This window comes from Phalacrocorax aristotelis, chromosome 3, assembly GCF_949628215.1.
Source record: "Phalacrocorax aristotelis chromosome 3, bGulAri2.1, whole genome shotgun sequence".
NCBI lineage: Eukaryota > Metazoa > Chordata > Aves > Suliformes > Phalacrocoracidae > Phalacrocorax > Phalacrocorax aristotelis.
This window is the reverse complement of record NC_134278.1, coordinates 110,839,223-110,861,600: the sequence shown is the minus strand read 5'-3', so window position 1 is coordinate 110,861,600 and position 22,378 is coordinate 110,839,223. Positions and strand designations below refer to the sequence as shown.

Below are 22,378 nucleotides of genomic sequence, written 5' to 3'. Positions count from 1 at the left end.
TTCATTATAGAGACTCGTTTTGGAGTGACTATCAATTTACAGTACCATCAAGGAGGAGATTGCATTCTTGGAATAACAGTGACATCAAGGGAGATATCATATTTGTTTTGGTAGGGTGTTGACTTTGAAGCTGTTCAGATGAAGGTAGTTTTAGGATAGCCCCTGTTCTGGGAGGCTGGGTATGGTTATGGAAGGTTTTAATATGAACAATATCGGAATAGATTGGGTGCCTCCTATACATCATGCTTAGATGCTTAAGAAAGGTGTAAAATTTTGTCCTGAGTCTTATAAAATACTGCTGGAAACGCAGATGGAGAATTTGATCTTTATGTATTGCTGCTGTAAGAGCAGTGAATGTGATTGTGCAGGAGTTGCTGTATTTTTAGGCTTCCAAACAACTTTCTAAAGGCTTTTAAATCAGCTGTCTATGGGAATAACTGTAGCAAAGCACAAACAGCAATAGTTAAAATGTTACTAAGCTGAGGTACTTATATAGTTTGTTCTCCATCTGTATTGATACACTACATCTTTAGAAAGCCCAATTTGTACAAAATCGTGTTTAACTTTGTGAGGATTGATTCATCTTGAAATGTTTAGTAATATCATGCTAGTTTCCGATTATTCGTGGAGTGGGATTTGGATCAGCTTTGGGTTTGTGGGTTTTCTTTCTTTTGTTCAACCATGAGGTATGTCAGTGTTGTTTTTTGTTTTTTTTTTAAAATAAATTCCAAGTGTTCTGAGTTGCCGTGTGCAGTTTGTTGTCTTTCTGTCTGTTTTTTCTTAATTGCTTGGTTTTCTTCTGTTCCCAAGAGGTACTCTTTCCTGCATTTTTCTTCTGTAGTTACAAGCTTCTGGAAACATTGGTTGTTGCATGTCTTTCTGAAGTACTAGGTATGGTGGCTGGATGCATGGGAAGCCTGGCATCCTGTCGTAGGCAGGACAGTAGTCTATGCTGGCCAGCATAATATTCTGGGTGTGATATTAGACTACCTTAACCAGCCTCTCAAAGTTCATCACCTTTCTTGAATGGTTTTTCTTGGTTTTTTTGGGTGTGTTAATTTTTTTTCTTTTGACAGGCCTTGTCAGAAATAACAAATGTTGAACCGTGGGTATGTGCAAACTTAATTCGCCTCTTTCAAGAAGAAAACACAATTCCTTTTATTGCTCGGTATCGAAAAGAACTCATCAATAATCTGGAGGCCGATGCCTTGCGAGAAGTGCAGCAAACATTGGAAGAGCTACGGTAAGTAAGTTACTACCGGGAGGTGTCTGGTGGGGTGGTAAGTAACAGCCGGCTGCTGCTTCTGTGTGTCCCTGTTCTGGTACTTTGTACACATTGCAATTGTGAAGGAACTCCAAAGAAGAAAGTTGAAAACGGAGGTAATTACACTTGATGCCTGTTTGGTTTTTAATCTAAGTAACAAGAAATCTAGCATTATTGATTGCCAAAGAAAAATTAAGATCTTAATCTTTCTGCAGTTTTATTGGCTTACAGGAGTTGGAGATACCTAGTCCAAATAGATGTAAACTGTGCCCTTAGAAAGAGTCGCTGAGAAACTAAGTTTAAAATCTGGTACCCTGTACTTGATACTGCAGTACTATCTTGATATGAATACAGCTGTAAGTGCTCATCAACATTGATTTAACTTAGGGCCTTTTTATTTGGCTTCCAGGTCAGTAATCTTGCAAAAATGTATATAGCAGTAATGGCTCTCACTATTGTTTGATGATTTTTCTTAAAGCTATCACCAAATATTTTGGTACAGTTTTGAACTAATTGGAAAAAGAAAGTAATAGAAACTCTCTTGGATTGTTGTACTTGTTTTGCTGAGGATTAACATGAGGCACAATCTTCAGAGGTTTGAGAGCTTCAGCAGTGTAATAAACAAAGTCACAATCAATAGCCTTTTTAATCCATCATGAAACATAACTGCTAATATCAAGCTCTTGCATTTTAGTACTGTTGCGAAGAAGACACATACCATGATACAGAAGTTGAAGAAAGAAGGGAAATTATCTGGATGCCTTTTAACTGCATTATTAAATTGCAGAACTTTGGAAGAATTAGACCATGTGGTCAGTACACTATTCTTTTTCAGATCATCCTTAGTTTAAATGTAATCCTGCGTAACTAAATAGTGCATAATACAAAGTACATAGCATGACTGAAATATTTCCTTGCCTTTTAATAACTTTTTCATTTATTTTAAAGTCTGCACCTTACAAAACTGGGAGTAAAGGCACCAAAGCCCAGAGGGCCAAGCAGCTGGGATTAGAATCTGCTGCACTCTCCCTTCTGCAGAATCCTGTGGAACTCAATCTCTTTTCTTACATTAGACCTAATACCAAGGGTAAGCACTCTGCTTCTATGAGCTGTATTGTCTTAAAAGCCTGAAAATGTTTTAAAAGGGAAATTGTTTTAATTGTTCTGATGTTGCATTATGCAACAATTTTAAATGCCACAGTTCTTTTAGCAGCATGTGGTAGGTTCTTAAATGTAATGCCATGGCTCCCAAACCTTTCCTGTCCTTTTGTGCTGTAAATAGTAGTAATTCTGGTGTACTGGGAGGCAGAAGTCAGGACATGTTAGAGTATAGTCGACATCTGTATTTACTGGTAAGAGAGAGGGAACTGCACTGCATGCTGGAGACCTCTCCGTGGTTCTACTCTTCCTTGATTTGTTTCTGAAGGTTCAATGCTGATTGTATAAAGGAATTACACTCATAATTTTTACTGAAATAAATGTGTCGTGGTTTAACCCTAGCCAGCAACTAAGCCCCGCACAGCCTCTCTCTCATTCCTCCCCCCCTGCCAGTGGGATGAGGGAGAGAATCGGAAGAGTAAAAGTGAGAAAACTCATGGGTTGAGCTAAGAACAGTTTAATAATTGAAATAAAGTAAAATAGTATTATTATTATTAATAATAATAATGTACAAAGCAACTGACGCATGATGCAATTGCTCACCACCTGCTGACCGATGCCCAGTCCATTCCTGAGCAGCGATTGATGCACCCTGGCCAAGTTCCCCCAGTTGATACATATGAGCGTGACAACATATGGTTTGGAATATCGCTCTGGCCAGCTTGGCTCTGCTGTCCTGGCTGTGCCCTGTCCCAGCTTCTTATGCATCTCCTCATTGGCAGAATATGGGAAGCTGAAAAGTCCCTGAGTAGTGTAAGCATTACTTAGCAACAACTAAAACATCAGTGTGTGACCAACATTATTTTCACACTAAATCCAAAACACAGCACTATACCAGCTACTACGAGGAAAATTAACTTTATTCAAGCCAAAGCCAGGACAAAATGTCACCCACCAAAGCATATCTTAATAAAAACTGGCTTTGGTGACTGGGAGCGAGTGGGTAAGAGTTTCTACTATTGTATGAGAGCAGGAGTTGGAGAAGATTAATCTCTGAAATTTGAGTAGGAACTTTAACAATATGATTGTCACATAGACTTCAGGGTTGTGTTTCTTTGTGAATGCAGCTATGGGTGAATCTGTAGGGGGCAATCTCTGACAATAAAATATGAACACCTTCTGTACGGTGTTGAAGTAGAGAAGTGCTTTTCTTCCCTGCCCAACATTTATTTTTCCATTTTTAACGTGAAAGTGCTGACCTACTGGTGAGGCTGACTTCTACTCTTCCCACTTCTGTTGTTCCTTTATTTTATTTAAATAGTGTTTATAAATTGATCCTAACTTTGCATTGAAAATCAGTTACCAAATTGTTTAATTGCTGCATTTTAGCATATGTTATTATTTCATACAGCAGTATATTGTGACCATGCATCCAGCTACTCTGGCAGAGTCTAAAGAACCAAGTGAAAATCTTCACAGTGAAAGTTCAAATAAATTATCTAGGGTGCATTCGAAGGGAGTGCTATTTGTTGCAGCATAAACACTTCAATTTTTGGAATCAGTACACCTATTTTCAGTTTTGTGTTAGGTTTATGTAATGGTTACTATTTGAAAGGCATATCAGAAACTACATACATATATGAACTGGGTCACTTTTATCAACTTGGGAGCCAGGTTGACAACCTATATACAGTTCGAGATCAGAGTGAACTTCTGTTAAAGGGATGAGCCCTTTGCAGTGCAGAAAAGTTTTCATCAAATCTTAATATACAGTTATTTTAAATGATCAGTGTTTTTAAACTCATACTAAAAATAAACTGAAATAAAAACAGCAGTTCATGCTTCAAAGCCAGATATTTGAAAGTTGTGGAAGTAGGGTCCCCAGAAAACATTGTTCTTACTTTTAGTTGTATGCATGGTCCAATATTTCTCTAATTCAACAAGCACGTGCTGCTTTTACAATGGACACAGTTAATGCCCAGGCGAGTGGTGCTTGTTGAATGGGAACGTTTTGATTATTTCTTTAATCCTGATTGGTTTTGGTCTGTTCTATCTCATTAAAATTATCTGCTAGATTTAAAATAATATCACCGTACACACTTCTGGTACTTGGGTCTCATAATAATTCATATTCAATATAATGCATGTATTAAAATTCCCTTAGTTCTGTATTCTGATGTTACATTACTTTTACCATATGAAACACTAACTCATAGATGTAAAGAGCTGAATCTACAACTTCCGATCAGTTCAAGCATTTAATAACATTCTTGTTCTCACACTTTTATTTTTTCCTGGCAGGTAAGCTTAGCTTTCCCTTTTTTAAAAAAGGGCAAGATTAATGTTTTATAGTATGTAACTGCATAGCCTAGTTGGAAGCAGGGTTCCAGATTTAATAAAAATATTAGTTATTAGAGCTATGCAGTTGTTTTAAAATGACATTAATAAAGCGCTCTCAAGATATTGATAGTCCATCAGACAGCAGAAGAAAAAAATAATGTGGGTTGAAGGAAATAGTTCACCCTCTGCCAACTGCCAACTCTAGGATTCTTGCTTTTTGCTCTGAAGGATTCGTTGTTTCTAGAAACAGGGTTAGATATATTGATATTAAAATACAATATGCCAGTTTTATTTCATAACCTTCCAGTTCTCGTCCTCCGCCATGCGAAGGATAATGCTGTGCCACCTCTTCTGGTCTCTGGAAGTGAGGGGTGGTTCTGTGTGTTGGAAAGCTGAATGATTCTGTTATCACCTCTCTAAAATACTTTGTCTATGGAGACATTTTATAACTTCACTGTTTGAACAGTGTTTTGTAGGACAGGATGAGGGTACCCTGACCTCAGAAGTGTCGCTGTGCAAACTCCTGCTACAAACCGGTATAAATATATAAGTATTTATAAATATAAAACTATTACACAGGGAAAGGACAGGATGGCCTGCAAAGATTTTAGGCAGTTTCTATATCAGTAGCAAAATGTGTCACTTGTCCTGCAATAACTCATTTTATTGCAGTCGCAAAAACTATATTTGAATATCCAATTTTACGGTTGTAAATAATTAACTTGCATTGTAAATGTCAAGATCTGTTAGCATGAAAGTCACAAAATTAATATTTTTCTTTCATTTTAATGTCATTTTGATTTATGATACTGTATTGGTCACTTTAGGCTGAAATTTAAAAATTATTTCAGATGTTTTGAAAAGCAAGCTTAGCTGAAGAAATTTTGATGAACTAGGATTCTTCATTGAAATCTCTGCAAATCAGTCAGATATCTTGCACCAATTTTTTCAGCTTGCGTATATTTTATTAGTGCTTGTGCATCTGTGTAAACTAACTTTTCATATTAGTTTTCTTAAAATTATTAACTTTTTTCTTCTAAGGACTTTCAACTATCCAGGAAGTGGAGGTTGGAGTACAGCATATTTTAGCTGATATCGTTGCTAAAGATAAAGATACGCTGGATTTTATCAGGAAACTGTAAGTTTGATTTTTTTTTTTTTTTTAAATTTTCTAAGTTTTCCTGGTTACATGCTAAGATTCAGTCTTAGTGTGCCACTATGTAATTCATTTTTTTAATGATATGAAACAGTGTTATGTGACTGCATTAGGTCCATTCCTTCACTCATGCTGGAGATGTTCTTTAGCCGTTCTGCCCATCTGGCTGTCAGTGGAGGAGAAGTCTCCTGTGAATGTGGCATGACACTGACTCCCAAAGACTGTTCCATATAGAGCATATCTCCCTTGCAGCTAGTGATCTGTAAGGGAAAGTTTTCTCTCCTTGCACTTCCTTCAAGCTATGACTTTCCAGAGTGTTATCTGCTATAATATTTACTGTTTGCTCTTTATTTATTATTGTTCCAACATTTACTGCTTAATACCAGTCAGTGTAATTAGCATGCAGCGATCGCTGATTTTGGCACTGGGAAACAATCAGGCGAGTGAATGTGACAGCTTTTAAAGCAGGAGTTACTGATCCTTTGACTGTTAGCTGACTTGTAAGCTTTCTTACATTACATAATGACTTCAAGGATATTTGTCATGTCTGGGGTGTTGGAGTGGCAGAGTAATAGTTGCTTGTTTCCCCCCCCCCCCCCCCCCCCATGCTGTGTACCATCTGGGACAGAACAGGGTTATCAAAGAACAGATACCTTGTTAGGAGCATGCAGTGTTGGTTTGACTCTGGTCAGTTCTGTTTAGTTGACTCTTGTTTGCTGTTTATGGTTGAGTGCTCTGCTCTAGCCTTTTGATGAAGTTGGCCAGTAATGTGATAATTTCAATGACAGGGTCGTTTTGTAAAGGATGTGCTGTCATTACCAGACTATCACTTCGGTTCTTTTGACCACTAGAAGCTCCTTAATTGGATCCACAGTGCTCTACAGATACGTCCTGTGGATCTGAAGGGTTGTATGTATAATAATCATGAGGAGAGTTCAGGAAACTATCTGTTTGGGATCCCCGTTACTCCTAAAAATAATGAAAGGTTTTATGGGTGTTAAGTGCTCAAAGCAAGAAATTAATTCTGAGGCTGGGTAGATTCAAGAGACATGTTGCATTTCTATAAAATAGGTAACTGCTATAATTTTTTTGGAACTTCCCAATATTTGTTTGAGTGAAGTTGAACCAGTAACTGACCAAACTGAAGTGCAGATGGTGACTTTTGAGTATCCATTCCCTTCAGGAGAAGGGCTGTGTTCAGCTTTTTCTGAGATCTGCTTGAATTTCTTTTCTTGATATGTTCCAGTCAGTATGTGTTATGTCAGTCTCAGCAGTAAGATATGTAATGAAATTCTGCAGGTAACTGAAGTCAAAGTAACTTGAAATTGGGCAGACTCCACAATGCATTTTTATTTAATATAAGCACTAATGACTTGTTATAAGCTTCATGCTAAGATGCCTTATTAACATTGGTTTCTTTTATTCAGATGTCAGCAAAGGTACATTTGTATCCAGTCAGCCTTGGCAAAAGTGTCGTCCAAAGGTGGAAACGAAAAAGATATCGATAAATTCCAACTCTACCATGAGTTTTCTTGTAATATAAAGAACATTCAGCACCATCAGGTACACCTACAAATTTGTACTTTTTCCTTAGAATTTTCACTATAGCAAAGGTGGCTTTGCTTTTTAATTTTGTGGCTTTGCTTTTAATTTTATTGCTTAAAACTGATTCTAAAGATACTTGATTTTGCTTTTCAGTTATCAAAGGTAAGAGACCTTCAAATTCATGAAATGTAGGACTAAGCTCTTAATCTCTGTCTTAAGAAACTGAGCAGAAAACTTCTTATTTAGTATGTCAATTGTTTAATTCTTATTAAACAAATATTCATAATCAGAGACTTCAATACTGGTGTAACTTATTTTCAGCGTGTCTCATGCCCACCCTCCTTTCCCCCAGCGACAAATGTATGACAAGTGTTTATCAGGAGGGGGATAAAGGCTTAAGCGATAATTTATGGTCTCGAAGGGTGAGACTGGGGCATTGCGTAGTAGAGGAAGTTGCTTGGTTGGCGTGTAAGAATCTGAAGCAAACTTGGAGAAATTTATTCTTTGTTTCTTTTGGATGTTTGCTGAAGCACTGAGTCAGAGTGCTCTGAGCCATTGGATGCTAAACCTGTCAGGTGAAACTGGAGAGAAGTATCAGGGAAGGGTCCAGAAATCGAAATTGAAGGTGACCTACAAAAGCAGCTCTTGTCAGCAGCAACTTCATGTAAAAGTTGAACAATCAAAACAGGCTCAGGGGAACGTACCATGCACCACCCCAAAAATGGGTTTGTTTTGCAAGTCATCAGTATTCCCTTCTGTGAAGCGTCTTTGGTTATCCGAAGCACCAAGCCTAGACCTATATGACTAGAAAAAGAATTGAGGGACAAAGCAAACTTACTAGGTGATGTGAAGCTGACGACTTGATAGCTAGGCTGCCCCTGTTACTGAAGGTCAAAGGCGGAAGTGTGATGCATGAATGCAACTGTCAGGACCTTTGCCCTGATTCATTACTAACCACCAAGTGAATTGTCTTTGGTCATAATTTCCTAGCTTAAAAAAACCCAAACAACCCCAAAACCCAAACAAAAACAAAAAAAGCACACAGAAAAGACCCTTTAGCTGCTTCCAGCCGGATATGTCCTTTTCCTTTAGAAGGCTGTCTTATTCTACAGCAGAATTCTTTTCCTTTTATATCTATGATATGTTCTTATTTTCTCTCTGCTTGCTATTTTAAAAGTGTGAGGTTTTGAATTAATAAAGTATTCTCTTGCATGTCTTAAATAATTTATTACAAAAAATATTTCACAGCATGTATGGGCTAATTTTAACACCCCCCCCATATGGATGGTGTTACGTGAAAGACTATATTACTACATGTGATTTTAATAGACAGGTCGTCTGTAGATATTTGAAGAGGTACCTGTAGTTGCTGTCTTTGTGATAAGTATGAACGTTTACTGTATTTATATCAGTAACTATTTGGTGAAAACGTGCTTCTAGACAGTCTGGAAAAGTCCCTAGAGCAAGCTAAGACTACTGTGGTGACATATCACAAAGATTTGTAGATTCATCAGGAGATTGTTGTGCTGTATGGGTTTTTTGTTTGGGTGCTTTACTGTTGAATTAATACTTTGGCTGTCAAAGACTGTTTAATTTTTCCTGCATTGAGAGTGGTGAATACTGAGATATGCAACATGTATTGGGTGTACAAGTGTTTCCTGGTATGATTTACTTGTCCGAGGCATCCTTTTTTCCTGTTTTACATAGTGAAAATAGTTGCTTAGGTAGAGCCAGGGCTAGGAATGAGATTTCCCAAACCTGTTCAGCCCTCTACCATGTGACCGTACTGTTCCTTATCTAGGGTGCGTCCTTAGTTTGTCTGTTTGGTAAGATTAAGTCAGTCTGTTTTGGTTTATTCCTCCTTGTGTCTGTCACTAGCCTTAAGGCCTCTTTTTTTTTTTCCCATTCTGGCTTTCCAGTGAAGTAATAGCCATTGGTCTTACGGCTGGTAGTCCTGTGGTCACGGGATGTTTTTGCACTCTTATGTGTTGTTTTTCATCTTATATTACTGCTGTTGACTGTTCTGACAAATTTAATTTTTGTCTATTATGAATCTTAAAAGTCTGAGCTGTTTGTGCATCACTGAGGTTTCAGAGCCCGAGGTATGTCAGGGCTCTTTTGTACTAGTCAAGAAAAAAATGCATTTTATGATCATCTCTGACATGTGGTTTGCAGAGTTCCCTGTTTTGTAAAAGTAATGTAACGTCTCGTTTCTGTTGATTTTTTTTGTTAGTTATCCATTTCCCTTCTTTGTCTTCCTTTTGTGTTTTGATGATGAAATAAGGAAAGAAAAAGTGCTTTCTTTATCAGGCATTTCTTACTTAAGTGTAAACCCTGGATTTGTACTTTTGGAAGTCTGTCTTTTAACCTTCCATTTCTTTATTACCTGAACTTACTATCCTGCTGATGGAGGAAAAAAAAAATGGTAACTTCCCTTTTATTTTCTTGGGTTATAACCATCCCTTTTAATACCTAAAATTCTTTAGTTTTGTCTTCACCAAAGATTTTGAAAAAATACTACTTTTCTGCATTCAATAAAGCTGGTTAAAAATGTGTTCTTGAATGTTCTTTGGGAGAGGTGTAGATGTCTTCAAGTGAAGAAATTCTCTGGTTTGGTTCAGGATTTTTAAAAGAAGTGTATACCTAAAAAAAGATGTAGGGAAGCCTGAAACTCAGAGGTATTTATAAAATTTACTGATCCCCAGGACTGCAGGTTAAATAGCTGTGTTTGAAGAACACCTGCAAAATTCACTCTTTTGACGACCTTCTCTACTGCTTTCGTGACTTTGCACAGACAAGTGTTCTCAATGCGTTTAGCTAGAGGCAAAAGTAGAAGTTGGCTTTAAATCACCTCTTATCAGAGTTGTAAATAAAGGATTCCATAAAATACTGTGCTGAAGCTGGTCATCACCTGAGTATGGAAGTGCTAAGTAATCTTCAAGGTCTGTGTACAACCCTAACTCTGCTCTGGCTTACATGTAAGTAAAAGGAATGGACAGTAGACTAGCATGTTACTTACACGAGAATAAGCTGTGTCTTTATGACCAAAGCATTTGTAGCCATGAGCATGCCTTGCAGCATATATTACAATGAGGTAAACTGGTGCGTGGTAAGCCGCAGCTTAGTTGTGCGGTTCTGCAGCTGTTGTACACACTGTAGTTCTGGGTTACTTTCCGTGCCATTGTCGTTTTGGGTGTTGAGGCATGCTATGAAATAATGAGCACTGGTGTGGAGTGGGGTTGGTTGACTGAAAGTTAGTACTGAACCTGAAAGGAGGAAAAAAAAAAACCTTGTTTGTTTAAAAAAACCTGTCTGCAGATTTTGACACGATCAAATACACCTGTGGGTGTTCCCAGCTGGAACAGTTTGCTGTTGGGAGGTTCAGCCACAGTTTCTTCTGGCAGCAAGGAGAACCTGACTGAACTCTTAGGATGTAATTGGGTAGTTATACCAACAAGGTCATAACTAAGGAAAATAAAATCTTTCAAGAGTTTATTTGAATTTTTGGCTAATTGTAAACAATTCAGTGTTTGTGTATGCCTTTGGGTTGCTTTCCTCTATTTGGAGATGACTGAATTAGTGGGAGGAAAAGAATTAATTGAAAATAGAGCACTTGCCTCAAATATTACACTTTATCCATCTCGTACTTAAAAAGGAATTGGAAGTTAAGGTCCTTGGCAAAATATACAGAACTTATTCAGACTCACTGAATAAATCTGGAACATAGAGGAGAGCTGTGCATTGTGAAGGATGTTTTGTGTTTCTGATGAACAGGATAAGGTTTGATAAATCTTTTGACTAGATCAAATTATTGTTCTTGCTTTCTCTTAATATGTGTTGTTTTTATTAACCCTTCCCCTGATCTGTTCCAGTCTTGCATGAAAAGTCTTTCTCCAGAGCTATTGTGTCTAGAATAGCTGTATTTGAACCTGTTACTTAAAAAAAAAAAAAAAACAAACCACAAAACCAAAACAAACAAACCCACCTTTATGATCTTATGGGGAGAAATTCAGTAACTACTTTCTCAGTTGAGCATTTTCTGGATGATAATTATTCTCTGAATGCATGTCATTTAGAACAGAATAGGCATATTATTTAAGAATAAAAATGTAAAAAACACTGGTGACTGCAACACGGCTGGTTTAAGTTCAGGTGACTGACACATTCTGTGGACAGAGTGCCAGGAAACAAGATGTGATGCAAATACTGACCCCGCTAACAGCTTGCTGAATTATAATTCTATCAGATGCATTCTCTGTCATGAGCGTCATTTTGATTTCATTTTAGCTTGACATTAACTCAGTCTCTTTTTTAAAAAAATAAAATCAGAATAAACATGAAAGCATTTGATTTGTTAAAATGTGTCTTTCTAATCTCTACGTGAAAACATTTGCTTTGGCAGTCAAGGTACCAGATGCTATAATATTTCACATACAATCTTTATTATTAGCTTTGTTGTTCAATGATATGTCAGGCCTGGTATGTCACAGGAGCAGTAAGGCTGAGGAATATAAATTGGTACTATGTCCTGGAGTCATTTTAAACCATTGTATTTAACATATGTGACATGTCTGAGTTAGCTAGTGATTGAATTAAAGTTTATGATTGACACAGAATGCTCTGTTGTGACAGTGCTCAGGGCCTGCTACATACAGCAACATGTGTAGTCATACAGGAATGTCAACTTCTGGCAGATTTTTTTTAAATTTTTTGCACTTCAAAGTATTTTTGAAGGGAAAATGAAATCTAAAACCATGTGGTTTTTATTTGTAGCTGCTTCTAACTGTTGTTCTATTTCTAAAATCTCTTGGCCTGTGAGTTTTCTTAATAAATACTATAAGGATTGCTTCAGGTGAACACTCATCATCTCCATGGAGAGGTTAGGCTAGTAGATACCGAGCAGTAGCCTCCAGGATCCACCACTCATATTGTGATCCTGGGTTTAAACGTAGAGCCACAGAATTCCATTTAAAATAAAACTCTGTGAAGATAGCACGTGTGCAACCAGATTTAGCTTTAGATCATGAATATGAAGTGGTGTACACAAGACTGCCAGAAATATGTGCATAAGTTTTCAGGCTGGAGTATTAATATTAACGTGAAGAGTGTATCTACAATATTTTCACCTATTTATGAACTGGGTGTGAATAACCCAAATTCATCCTCTTTCAAATTAGGCTGATTACCTTTGTGTCACAAGTTCTGATTCATAATTAATTTTAAATTTGGATTGATCTTAGAAAGAAAAATGAAGCCTGAAGCTTAGGTCATACTTTTTCCCTTTCTGATCTCCAGTTCAGATTGGAATCACTTTTCAATTCATTTCCTGAGTTTTAATTAGGGTTATTAAACAAGATTATTCAACCAACTAAATTAATGCTGACTTGTATTATAAGTGTGTTTAAGATAAGATGGATTTTGAGATTGCAGACTCCAGGAAAAATGTATGATTTGTTATGCCACAGCACAATTTAATCTGTGTTTAAATTGTGGATTTTATCTGTATGTTCTAGTACTTTGTGAACTGACTTACTGTACCACCATCATGATTTGCTACAGAATGTCAAGCAAGCGCATACACAAATGTTGATAAGTTTCTCTTTTGGATATTTTGTGTGTCATCTGTCTCTGCCATTTATGTTTGCACTCAGATTCTGGCCATTAACCGAGGGGAAAATCTGAAGATCCTGACAGTGAAGGTCAACATTCCTGACGGGGTGAAGAATGAATTCTGTTGGTGGTGTGTCAATGAAAGGTCTGCATAGATACATATTCTTACAGAAGTCTATTTTTTTTTTTATAGACAGCTGCATACTGAAATGTACCTCACATGTCTCCTTACATTAAGAGAACAGTTTAAATTAATACTTATGAGATTAAATGAAATTTGCAAGTGGATAATTCTTATTCTGTATTTCTAACTGGTGTAGCATTTTGCTGAAAAGCTCATGCCTTTGGCCGTATTTGGGGAGTTCTGGCACCATTCTTCCAGCGACCGAATTTTTAAAAATTTTGGGTGATTTTCTTATTTCTTACTGATTTGCTCTTTACAATTTTTTTTAAGCCTGTAGTGAGAAAATTGTTACACAACTTTGAGGTGTTTTTTTGCAAAAGTTTAGGTTAAATATATGTTGGTTTGTGCAATATCTGTTGGTCTTTTTCCTGGAAACTGCACTTTGATGTCCTCTGTTGGGGAATATTGTGATCCAAACTGTGCATCTTCCTTGCATGTATAAAAGACAGGTTTCTTTTTCTCAATAGTTTGAGATATTGGGCATGGTTCTGAGGATGTCTTAGAAAATCCTACCTTTGCATCCTAAAATTGAATAACCAAAAGGAGGAACAAAGATATAGGAAAAGATGCACTTTTTTTAATGTATAAGATTGTATACTGTGATACTGCTTCAGCATGTATTTTTCTTCCATACCGAGTACAAGAAAATGGTCCTTCTAAATTAATTTAACAATTAATTAAACAGAAATTTTAGTTCTATCCCACACAGAAGCCTGTGAAAGAGTTAAAATACTGTTTGGCCAGATAACACAGTATGATCTAGGACTGATAGTAAGTAACTTTTTCTTTTTCCGGAAAGTATCAGGATTCATAAACACACCTAGGTTTCATTCCAATTTTAATACCTGTAACAGAATTTCTGTCCTTCCCCCAAGATGTGTATTCTGTAGGTGGAACACATTTGTCAGTCTTGCTTTTAGTGCGTCTATGACAGAATTTGGAAGCACTGTGAGGGACACATAATGGAACAGCTTGTCACTGCTACACAAATGAAAGTGGGATGTAAATTGAGATATTTTTGGTTGATTACACTTTCGTGAGTCATCCCGAGATAAAAAGAATATTGACCTTGGAAACGGAACTACTTATTAATACTTAGCATTCATGAGGCTATATATGCTTATGGCATTTTACTATTTAAGAACAATTTCTCCACCATCAGAAAACTTCAGAAGGACTTACTTTAGTAGATCTTGGTGCATTAACATCTAGGACAGATTCTGATCTTCCTCATTAGTTTCACAACTGTGTTATCAAATTGAAAAATACTAATTGTGTATCGTACCCTGCAAGCTCGGACATGACTGTCCAAGGGTGGGAGTTGCATTATTTTCATTGCATTGATTTACTGGTGAGAGCAGAAGGTTAAGAACTTTTGTTTGAGGCAAGGATTTCAAAACTTTGCAAAGATATTAACTAATTCACTGAAGGTCACATACAAAATTAGTAGCAGAACCAGAAATGCCACCTTGCTACAGAGTTTGGCTGGCCTTTACGTGTTCTTTTGAGGCAAATTTTTTAGCATTAAATGCCGCTGCAATAGGAAGTGGGTTTGGAATACTGGAGTTCATTATTGCATTGTGCTCCACGTAGATGCTGTTTAAGATGGCTATTTTCTTTGCAAGTTCAGAATATTTATTAGCCTGTAGAAGCATCTATAGTTCCTTGAAATTCAGGTTTGTGCTGAAAACTCAGGAATATCCTTATGCATAGCCCTATGGATTGTATTTTTCCCCAGAAGATGGCATCTCTGTGGTTTGACAGTGAACCTAGCTCCATTAACACTAGAATTGCACTGGTTCCAAAGACTTAGCTGTCAAGTGGAACACAGAAAAAGGATCAGTGAGAAACAGCCGGATAGGGGTTGCTTAGCTAGCTTTGAGTGTAAAGACAACACGGAGTTGTTCCTTGGGAAGGGCGAGATTCTGTTTCAAAGTGGAATTGCAGCCTTGAAAAATGAAGTTGAATGTTTGACAATCTTTTTTTCAGTTTCCAGACAAAATTCTCAGATCCTGTGTAAAGTCCATGGTGCGGGCCTGAAAGGCGTGCTTTGTCTGTGGCTACCACCTTGGTACCAGTTCCATATAAAGTTTTGGAGGAAAAGAAAGCTCTGATTTTTGTGCTTCAGGTCTAAAGGCCTAACGGTGTTCTTCCTGGAACAGTCATTAATTAATACAAGTGGTTCTTAACACGGGCTGTGTTAATTCTGTTGATGTATGGTTTCACCCTCTGAGGTTTATCAGTAGTCTAAGCCGTTTATGCTTATCGTGGTCCCTGTTGTGAGCACACGCACGTGGAGAGCTGATGAGCAGAGTAAGATGATATTATTTATGTGCAGCTTTTCTAAATAAAGCTTCATTTAAAGGGCTTCCAAAGTCAGCTTTTGATTAAATAATCAAGAAAAATCTGTTCTTAGAGGTAAGCCTAACTAGGCTGCGATGATCTTTAAAAATATACACACATGCTTTTGCTTTGTTTTTCACAGCAAAGTGGATTTTTGTCTTTCCTCATGAAGTCTTGGAATGATTAAAATGCAGTATTTGCTATGTTTGAACTTACTGTTTGGATATTTTTGCATTTATAGCAATTTCTAATTGAATCTTGCCTAAATAATTTTTACTTATATATAGGCAGATGATAAAAATATCTGCTGTGATAACCTATTTACAGAGAAAAGGTTTGCTAACTAGCTTTAATAGATGGAAGAGAGGGGCAAACAGTTGCCAAGTTTCCAAATTCATTCTTATTTGTGCTGAGGGTACTTTTTGGGGGAGTGTAGTTATACTTGCCACCTGTAAAAACTTCATTTTTATAGAATTAGATAGCAATAAGAGGTTTTAAAGACTTTGCCAGTTCTATATAGGTATGGAAAGAGTCTCTAGTTACAAATAAGTATAATAGAACTATTTTCAAAAACTGTTAGTGAAGCGATGAGGTCATGTGGCTAAGTACTCACAACTCTGGATGTTGTAAAACTAAATGGTAAGCTTAATTCTGCTCCCATGTCTGTCAGTGTTAATGCAGTGTTGACTCGATCACACATTTCTCAGCTATTATATGCACAGACACTTAGAAAAGCTGTTTCAGGAAATTGTACATCCCCTTAAACAACTGAAAAGCTGTCTGGCTAGAAGCAATTTAGGATTCTCAGTATTTCTAAGTGAGTGCAAGTAAACAAAGTCAAAAGTAAAATTCAGTCTTATTTTTGCCTGGGCCTGCACCTAGACACAGTATCAAATAGCCATAAATCTGTCATGTTGTTTCAAAAAACAAACAAACAAAAAAACCAACGAAACAAACCAACAACAAAACCTAAAACCAACCCAAAACAGCCCAACAACAGCAAAGAAAAAAAACAACCAAAAAAACCCCCTCAACCAATCAAAGAAAAAAACCTTACAAAACTTAACCAGACGCACTAAGAAATATGTACGTATCTCACTTTGCAGATAGGGACCCAGGCATGTAAAAAAATACACTAAATGAAAAAAATCTCTGAATGCGATCTGTATTTTAAAAAGAAATAACAAACAGGTGGTCTGTCATAGGAAATGCACATAGTCTTTATTTCTGTTTGAGTGTAATATATCTGGCTGCATCTCCTCAGTATCCTTCCTTTCTCATTGGGTGGACAATCTCAGTGAGTCAGTTGTGCTTTTTCAAGGACTTTTTTTTTTCTTCCCCCTGGCCAGTAACATTGCCCAAAACAAAATGACCAATGGAATTAATAGCTGGGATCTATGTCCTGGTGGAAAGCTTTGAAACTGAGATGTAATTTTAAGACAAAATTTGAAGTAATTACCATTGCGGCTATGATCACTGTGCACGGTCTCCTTGGGAATGCTCCAAAGAATTTGGCTTAAAAAGTGTTGAGAAATAGTCTTTTGTTTGTTTGGTGTTGTTTATTTTGGTTTCCCTTTTGCTAGAATATTATTTACACTTGAAATACATCAGCAACAAGTAAAAGAGAAAGATAATTTGCAAACTGGTTGTTGTTTGCTCCTCTTTCTTCTTCCTCCCCCACCCACCCCCAGCTCCAGGAGTGCTGCAAAATTGATAGATTTCATTGAGTTTGAATAGAGATACTCAGTGTAATCCAAATGAAATTTGAATTGACTTTCATTAATTGGTATTAGTTTAGCTCTTGAATTTCTGTCTGGACACAGTTGCCTTACAGCAGTAGCTCTGCAGTGACACTCACAGATCATGTTTATTAATTTTTTTTTTATGTATCAAGGAATAACAAATAATGCAACCCTAGTGGTAATATGGAACCAAATTCTTCATTCAGTTGTGCTAAGCTTTGACTTCTCAAAGTGAAGAGTAACATTTTTTATATTTTCTTTAAAGCATAAAATATGATTACATTCTAATACCTAACAAAAAAAGAGAAAAGATAGGCCTTGTCCCTTGTCTCATAGCAGAACCATAAGCACCTTCTCATTTTATTCATATTTGAAGCTATGATTTCAATGCCTAATTATTCTAGTAATTCTGCAGTTTATAGGACATCACACTCAATGTAGAAATCCTTGTTTGAAAATTCCATCATCTGAGTTTTTGCACATGTTCTTAAAATATTTTTTGATATTTTTCTTTTTCTAATCTTTTGCAGATGGAGACCAAAACAATTTTTAAAACCAGAATTAATGAGAATACTACGGAATTCAGTAGAGGATGCATATAAACGTCTTATATATCCTCTCCTCTGCAGAGAATTCAGGTAAGCCCAGAATGAATGTCTATTTTCATACTACCAATTTCTTAAAAATTCCCTCTCTACCTTTTATTAGAATATCTTGTATCAATTTGAAAATATCAGCTTGTTTTTAATGCTCTGTGCCTACAGAAAAAACAAACTATGTAGTCTTGGTTCTGTAGATTTATTCTGTGACCCTATCCAATTTAGGCTGCAGTAGAGAAATTATATTTCTGTGAAGATGTTGTACATGTTTACATATTTGCATCTTGTACGTCTGTCTAATAAAGTACAGTTTAGATTTACATTACCATAATTGTTGCATTTTTATCTTTGTATTAGCATAAACCATTATGTCACTGAATTTTCCCAGCATCTCTTCATGTCACAGCAATAGTACTGTCAGTGACATTTTTCTGATTCCCTCTCTTTTACCTGTCTGAAAGAAGCCAGCAAAGTAATTGTTGTGGTTGGAAGCGTCCTTCATGTTTGTCATCTGCACTTTGTGGTGAATGAATTAGTCATAGTGTCAGTCTGACGGCATTTTGTGGCTGTTGTGATGACTCTAGAGAAGTCAGTAAACACATTTCTGGCGATACTGTAGTAATGTCGTCATCAGACATAAGGTCTGTAATGTTCTAAATGTAAAGGAAATTTAAAACTTAGTATCAAAGTAACATTCATTAAATAGGGTATTTTCATAATGTAGTATAGGAGTTTACCACATAATAGAAATTATTTAATATGTCAAAAAGTCTACATTCTAAAAGAGTTATCTTCTAATGGCTAACAGTACCGATGGTGTGATTCTTCTCTTGAATACGAGACAAGCTCCCCAAAGCATAACATGTTTGATTCTGGCAAGGCTTTCTGATGTGTGACCTAAATTTCAATACCTGTTTTGAGGTATTTCAAATGGAGTTTATCAAGGAGGCCCTGCTTCTTGAACCAGAACCGTTGAAATGACTTGTATCGAAATGGCATGTGTTGGTTATTCTGTACCTAAAATCAGCAATCATGTTCTGAAATGTAGCTCTTCTGTACCTGCCTGGCTGTGTTTTTGTTTCTGTTCAAATTTGAGTTGTTTTCCTGGTCCTGGCGCTTCTTTTCATGACCATTATTGGCTGGATGTTCTATGTTCTTCCCCTCTGAAAAGAACTGTCGGCTGAAGTTTTGAACAGCAGATACTCCTAATGGCTTTTGGGTTTCTTCACTACTGTATGTTGTGCTTACTCATTGCTTTGCAAGCAAGATTGCTTCAGCTCATTTGATTAGTGAGCCTGTTTTTTGCTTCTATGGATTTCAGATTTTTTTGAAAGTGTTGAGTTCACTTATTTGTTTTGTGACCACAGAACATGTAGCTACTTTATGGGAGGCACTGTGTCTATTGTTTGGCCAAAATGATGAACATCTCATGATGGTGAGTCTAGCTGTTGGCTTCTGTAACGTGAGTGGGAAAGTAGTTGTCATTCTTAGCCTTCTCTACAATCAAACTCTTCTAAAATAAAGAAGAAGGACTTACATTTAGTGGTGTTTGGTTTTATTATAAATAAGCAAACTGACATAAGGGTTTTTCAAGGCTCTTTTATTGTGGTTTTGCTTCATTCCTACCACAGGACTGTTGCGGCCTCTGTGTGGTGTATAACACTATGAGGGCTGCGGCAGCAGTAAGTTGCTGAAGGTTTTCTGTTCTCTTTATTAATAACAAAAAAAAGACCAAAAAACCCACAAAAAAACCACTCTAAAGCTTCCTTCCCTACTACTTTCTAGGTGTAGTTCACAAGTCATAAATGCAAAAAAATACAAAGCTTGCTGCGTGTTCCTGCGTGGATGTCTGCTTATGCTTTACTCTCTGTGATAATTTTGCATGGTTGGTGGTGTCTGGTTAGGAAAAGCTGAAACATCTCCTATAGAGAGGAATGCAAAGCACCTGCCAGTAGTATTCCTGGTCCATGACCACTTAACGCTTATCCTTCTTTTATTCTCTTTCCGCCCACACCAGAAGCTGATTTTTAGGACTCTTGCAAAGGGCTGCTAAAGCATTCAATACCTCCTTTTAGCATTAATATTTCCAACCCACCCCCCGCTGTTCTTTTTTTCTTTTCTTTTTATGATCATTAAATGTTGGAACAGAAAGTTTCCAAGAGTGTATTGAAATTTCTGGTGCTTCTAGTGATCAGAAGAATGAAACTTGCCAGCAAGACAGTTACCTTATTTATTGTTTAATTTCCTTTCTTCCACTCTGTCAGATACCATCATTTCTTGTATCTGGTATAATAATGTCCAGTGTTGCTTTTGGCTCTTTGAAATACGTTTTATTTTGTTGCAGTACTGCATGGAATGATTCCATCAGGATTTGATGCAAGTGATGTGGCATTGACATATTTTTTTAATGGATAATCCTTTCCTAATTTTCCATGCTTACTCTAAGTGACTGCTTTCTCTCCTCTGACTTCAGGGACACAAACATTCCTCTGTATATCTTGTTTCACACCTGAAGCTAGTTTGCAGATATTTTTCCATGGAAAGGATTGCCTCTCAGACTGTATATGGAAGTGGGGAGTTTTAAATCTCAATTTAAAGACTGACTCTTATAACACTGAATGTAGAAGCTAGTAGGTCATGATTAGGTTATTTGCTTTTATTACAATTTATCTATTAGTGATATACAGTCTGAGTGCTTCGTAGAGTTCAAGGGAAGGGCTTGAGTTTCTGACTTGACTGGTACTTTTTCATTAAGTAGCAACTGAAGGGTTTGGTTTTGTTTTTCTTTAGAAAATAACCATTCCTCTTGTGCTTAGAGAGGAGGACTACTATCCACCTCTGCCTTAGATCTCTGCTATATTGATGAGAATTGTCACAAATTGGAAAAACATGAAGCTGGGCATCTTGCCATTTGGATGAAGCCAGTAGTGCACTGGAAAAGGGAAAGATACTAGATTGTTTGAGGTAGTTTGATATTTGTTCAAGTATCAAATGACTATCCCAAACTTGAAATTAAGGGCCAGTGCTTGGGACAGTAGATCGTGTCATTGATACAAGTGTTGAGTGAGAGACAGTTAGAGAGGAAAAAGAGGTCTATATTTGAAATTAAAAAATGCAGGATATTAGGTAATAGAAAGGACATACATTATGTTCCCCCTATGCACCTGGCACTTCCAGTAACATTTCCTGTTACTATAAAAGTTTCTGCATATCCATGCCAATTTTAAACGTGATTTCCATAAGGTGCACATAACTAATAGCATGTGTTTAGGGGCAATTTTAATTCCTGCACAAGTCTTCCTTCACAGGTGGACTGATACGAATTTGCAGTGTGGGAGGACTTGGCCTTGTGGGCAGTAAGGATCCCGTATCTCTGGGGTAGATGGAAAGCTGGAATTTGGCCTGTCTCTGTTCAAAATCTCCAGTCCAAGATCATTCAACCTTCCTTTGTTTACAAGCCACTTCTAAATTCAATTCTGTGCATGTGTGGCTGGCTGAATCTGTTGTCTGGGTATGTAGAAGATCCATATATCTGTGAGGCTTAGGTATTTGCATTGTTTTTTCTGGTCTTTCACAAGTGGCATCAAATTGTTCTGTTTCTGGACTGTTCCTTGAAGAAGCTTGTTCTGTGGATTAGGTTGTTTTTGTGAATTTTTTTAAGAATGGGAGAAGGATGCTGCAAGACTGAATGATCAGGAAATGAAGGGGCAACTGAAATTCAGTGGAGATGAGTGTAAAATGATGCTTGCGAGGGGAAGTAATTCTCTTTCTGTATAGAATATCGAGCTCTGAGCTATCTTGACACTCAGGAAAGACACTTTGGCACTGTGGAAGGTAGCCCCACATAAATCTTAAGTGCTCAGAGGATAAGATTATTTAGTTAAGGAATAAAAGCAGAACAGGGAATCATTGATTTAGTTGGCTTGTATTTGGAATATTATTGGCCATTCGGGGGCAGAGGGCAGGGGGAAATAGTAAAAGGGTTCATTAGAACGGGAAAAAGCCCAGTGAAGGGCAACAAGGAGTGAAATAACTTCTGTGTGAAGGATTGACTAGGTTATGACACTTCAGCTTGGACAAGAGAGGACTTAGAGATGTGAAGAGTAGCACAGGATTTCTATGGATAAATATTTACTCTTTTCCAGTATAAGACCAAGGGGGCCTTAAAAATTAAAAAGCATCAGCTTCCAACCAAAAGGTTGCAGCTATTTGTACAGTTTGTCATGGCCCTGCAGAACTCACTGCCAACAGACTATGTGGATGCAAGAAATGTGCATGGGTTCAGTAGGAGACTGTATAGCTGGGCAAGAGATCTGTTATGGGATACTAAAGAGAGAAATCGTCTCAAGCTCAGGAAATACTGAGTTGGAAATAGTTGGAGGCTATAAGATTATAGGACAGGTATACTAGTGCTGCTGTATCAGCTCCCTAGGCAGCTGCTTGTAGCCACATTTGGAGACAGAATACTGGGACAGAGGAACCACTTACCTGAACTGG

At 37.1% G+C, this 22,378-nt stretch overlaps 1 protein-coding gene across 2 annotated transcripts in view; it reads left to right on the top strand.

The window, feature by feature from the left end:
- Nucleotides 1-22,378, top strand: part of SRBD1 (S1 RNA binding domain 1) — a 132,781-nt gene that overhangs the window by 10,199 nt on the left and 100,204 nt on the right. For both annotated transcript variants that reach the window (XM_075089081.1, XM_075089079.1), the window contains exons 7-13: nucleotides 1,077-1,243; nucleotides 1,959-2,076; nucleotides 2,213-2,351; nucleotides 5,744-5,840; nucleotides 7,286-7,421; nucleotides 13,055-13,158; nucleotides 17,813-17,920. In XM_075089081.1, the coding sequence (XP_074945182.1) occupies nucleotides 1,077-1,243; nucleotides 1,959-2,076; nucleotides 2,213-2,351; nucleotides 5,744-5,840; nucleotides 7,286-7,421; nucleotides 13,055-13,158; nucleotides 17,813-17,920 (869 nt within the window). The remainder of the gene's footprint in view (nucleotides 1-1,076; nucleotides 1,244-1,958; nucleotides 2,077-2,212; nucleotides 2,352-5,743; nucleotides 5,841-7,285; nucleotides 7,422-13,054; nucleotides 13,159-17,812; nucleotides 17,921-22,378) is intronic.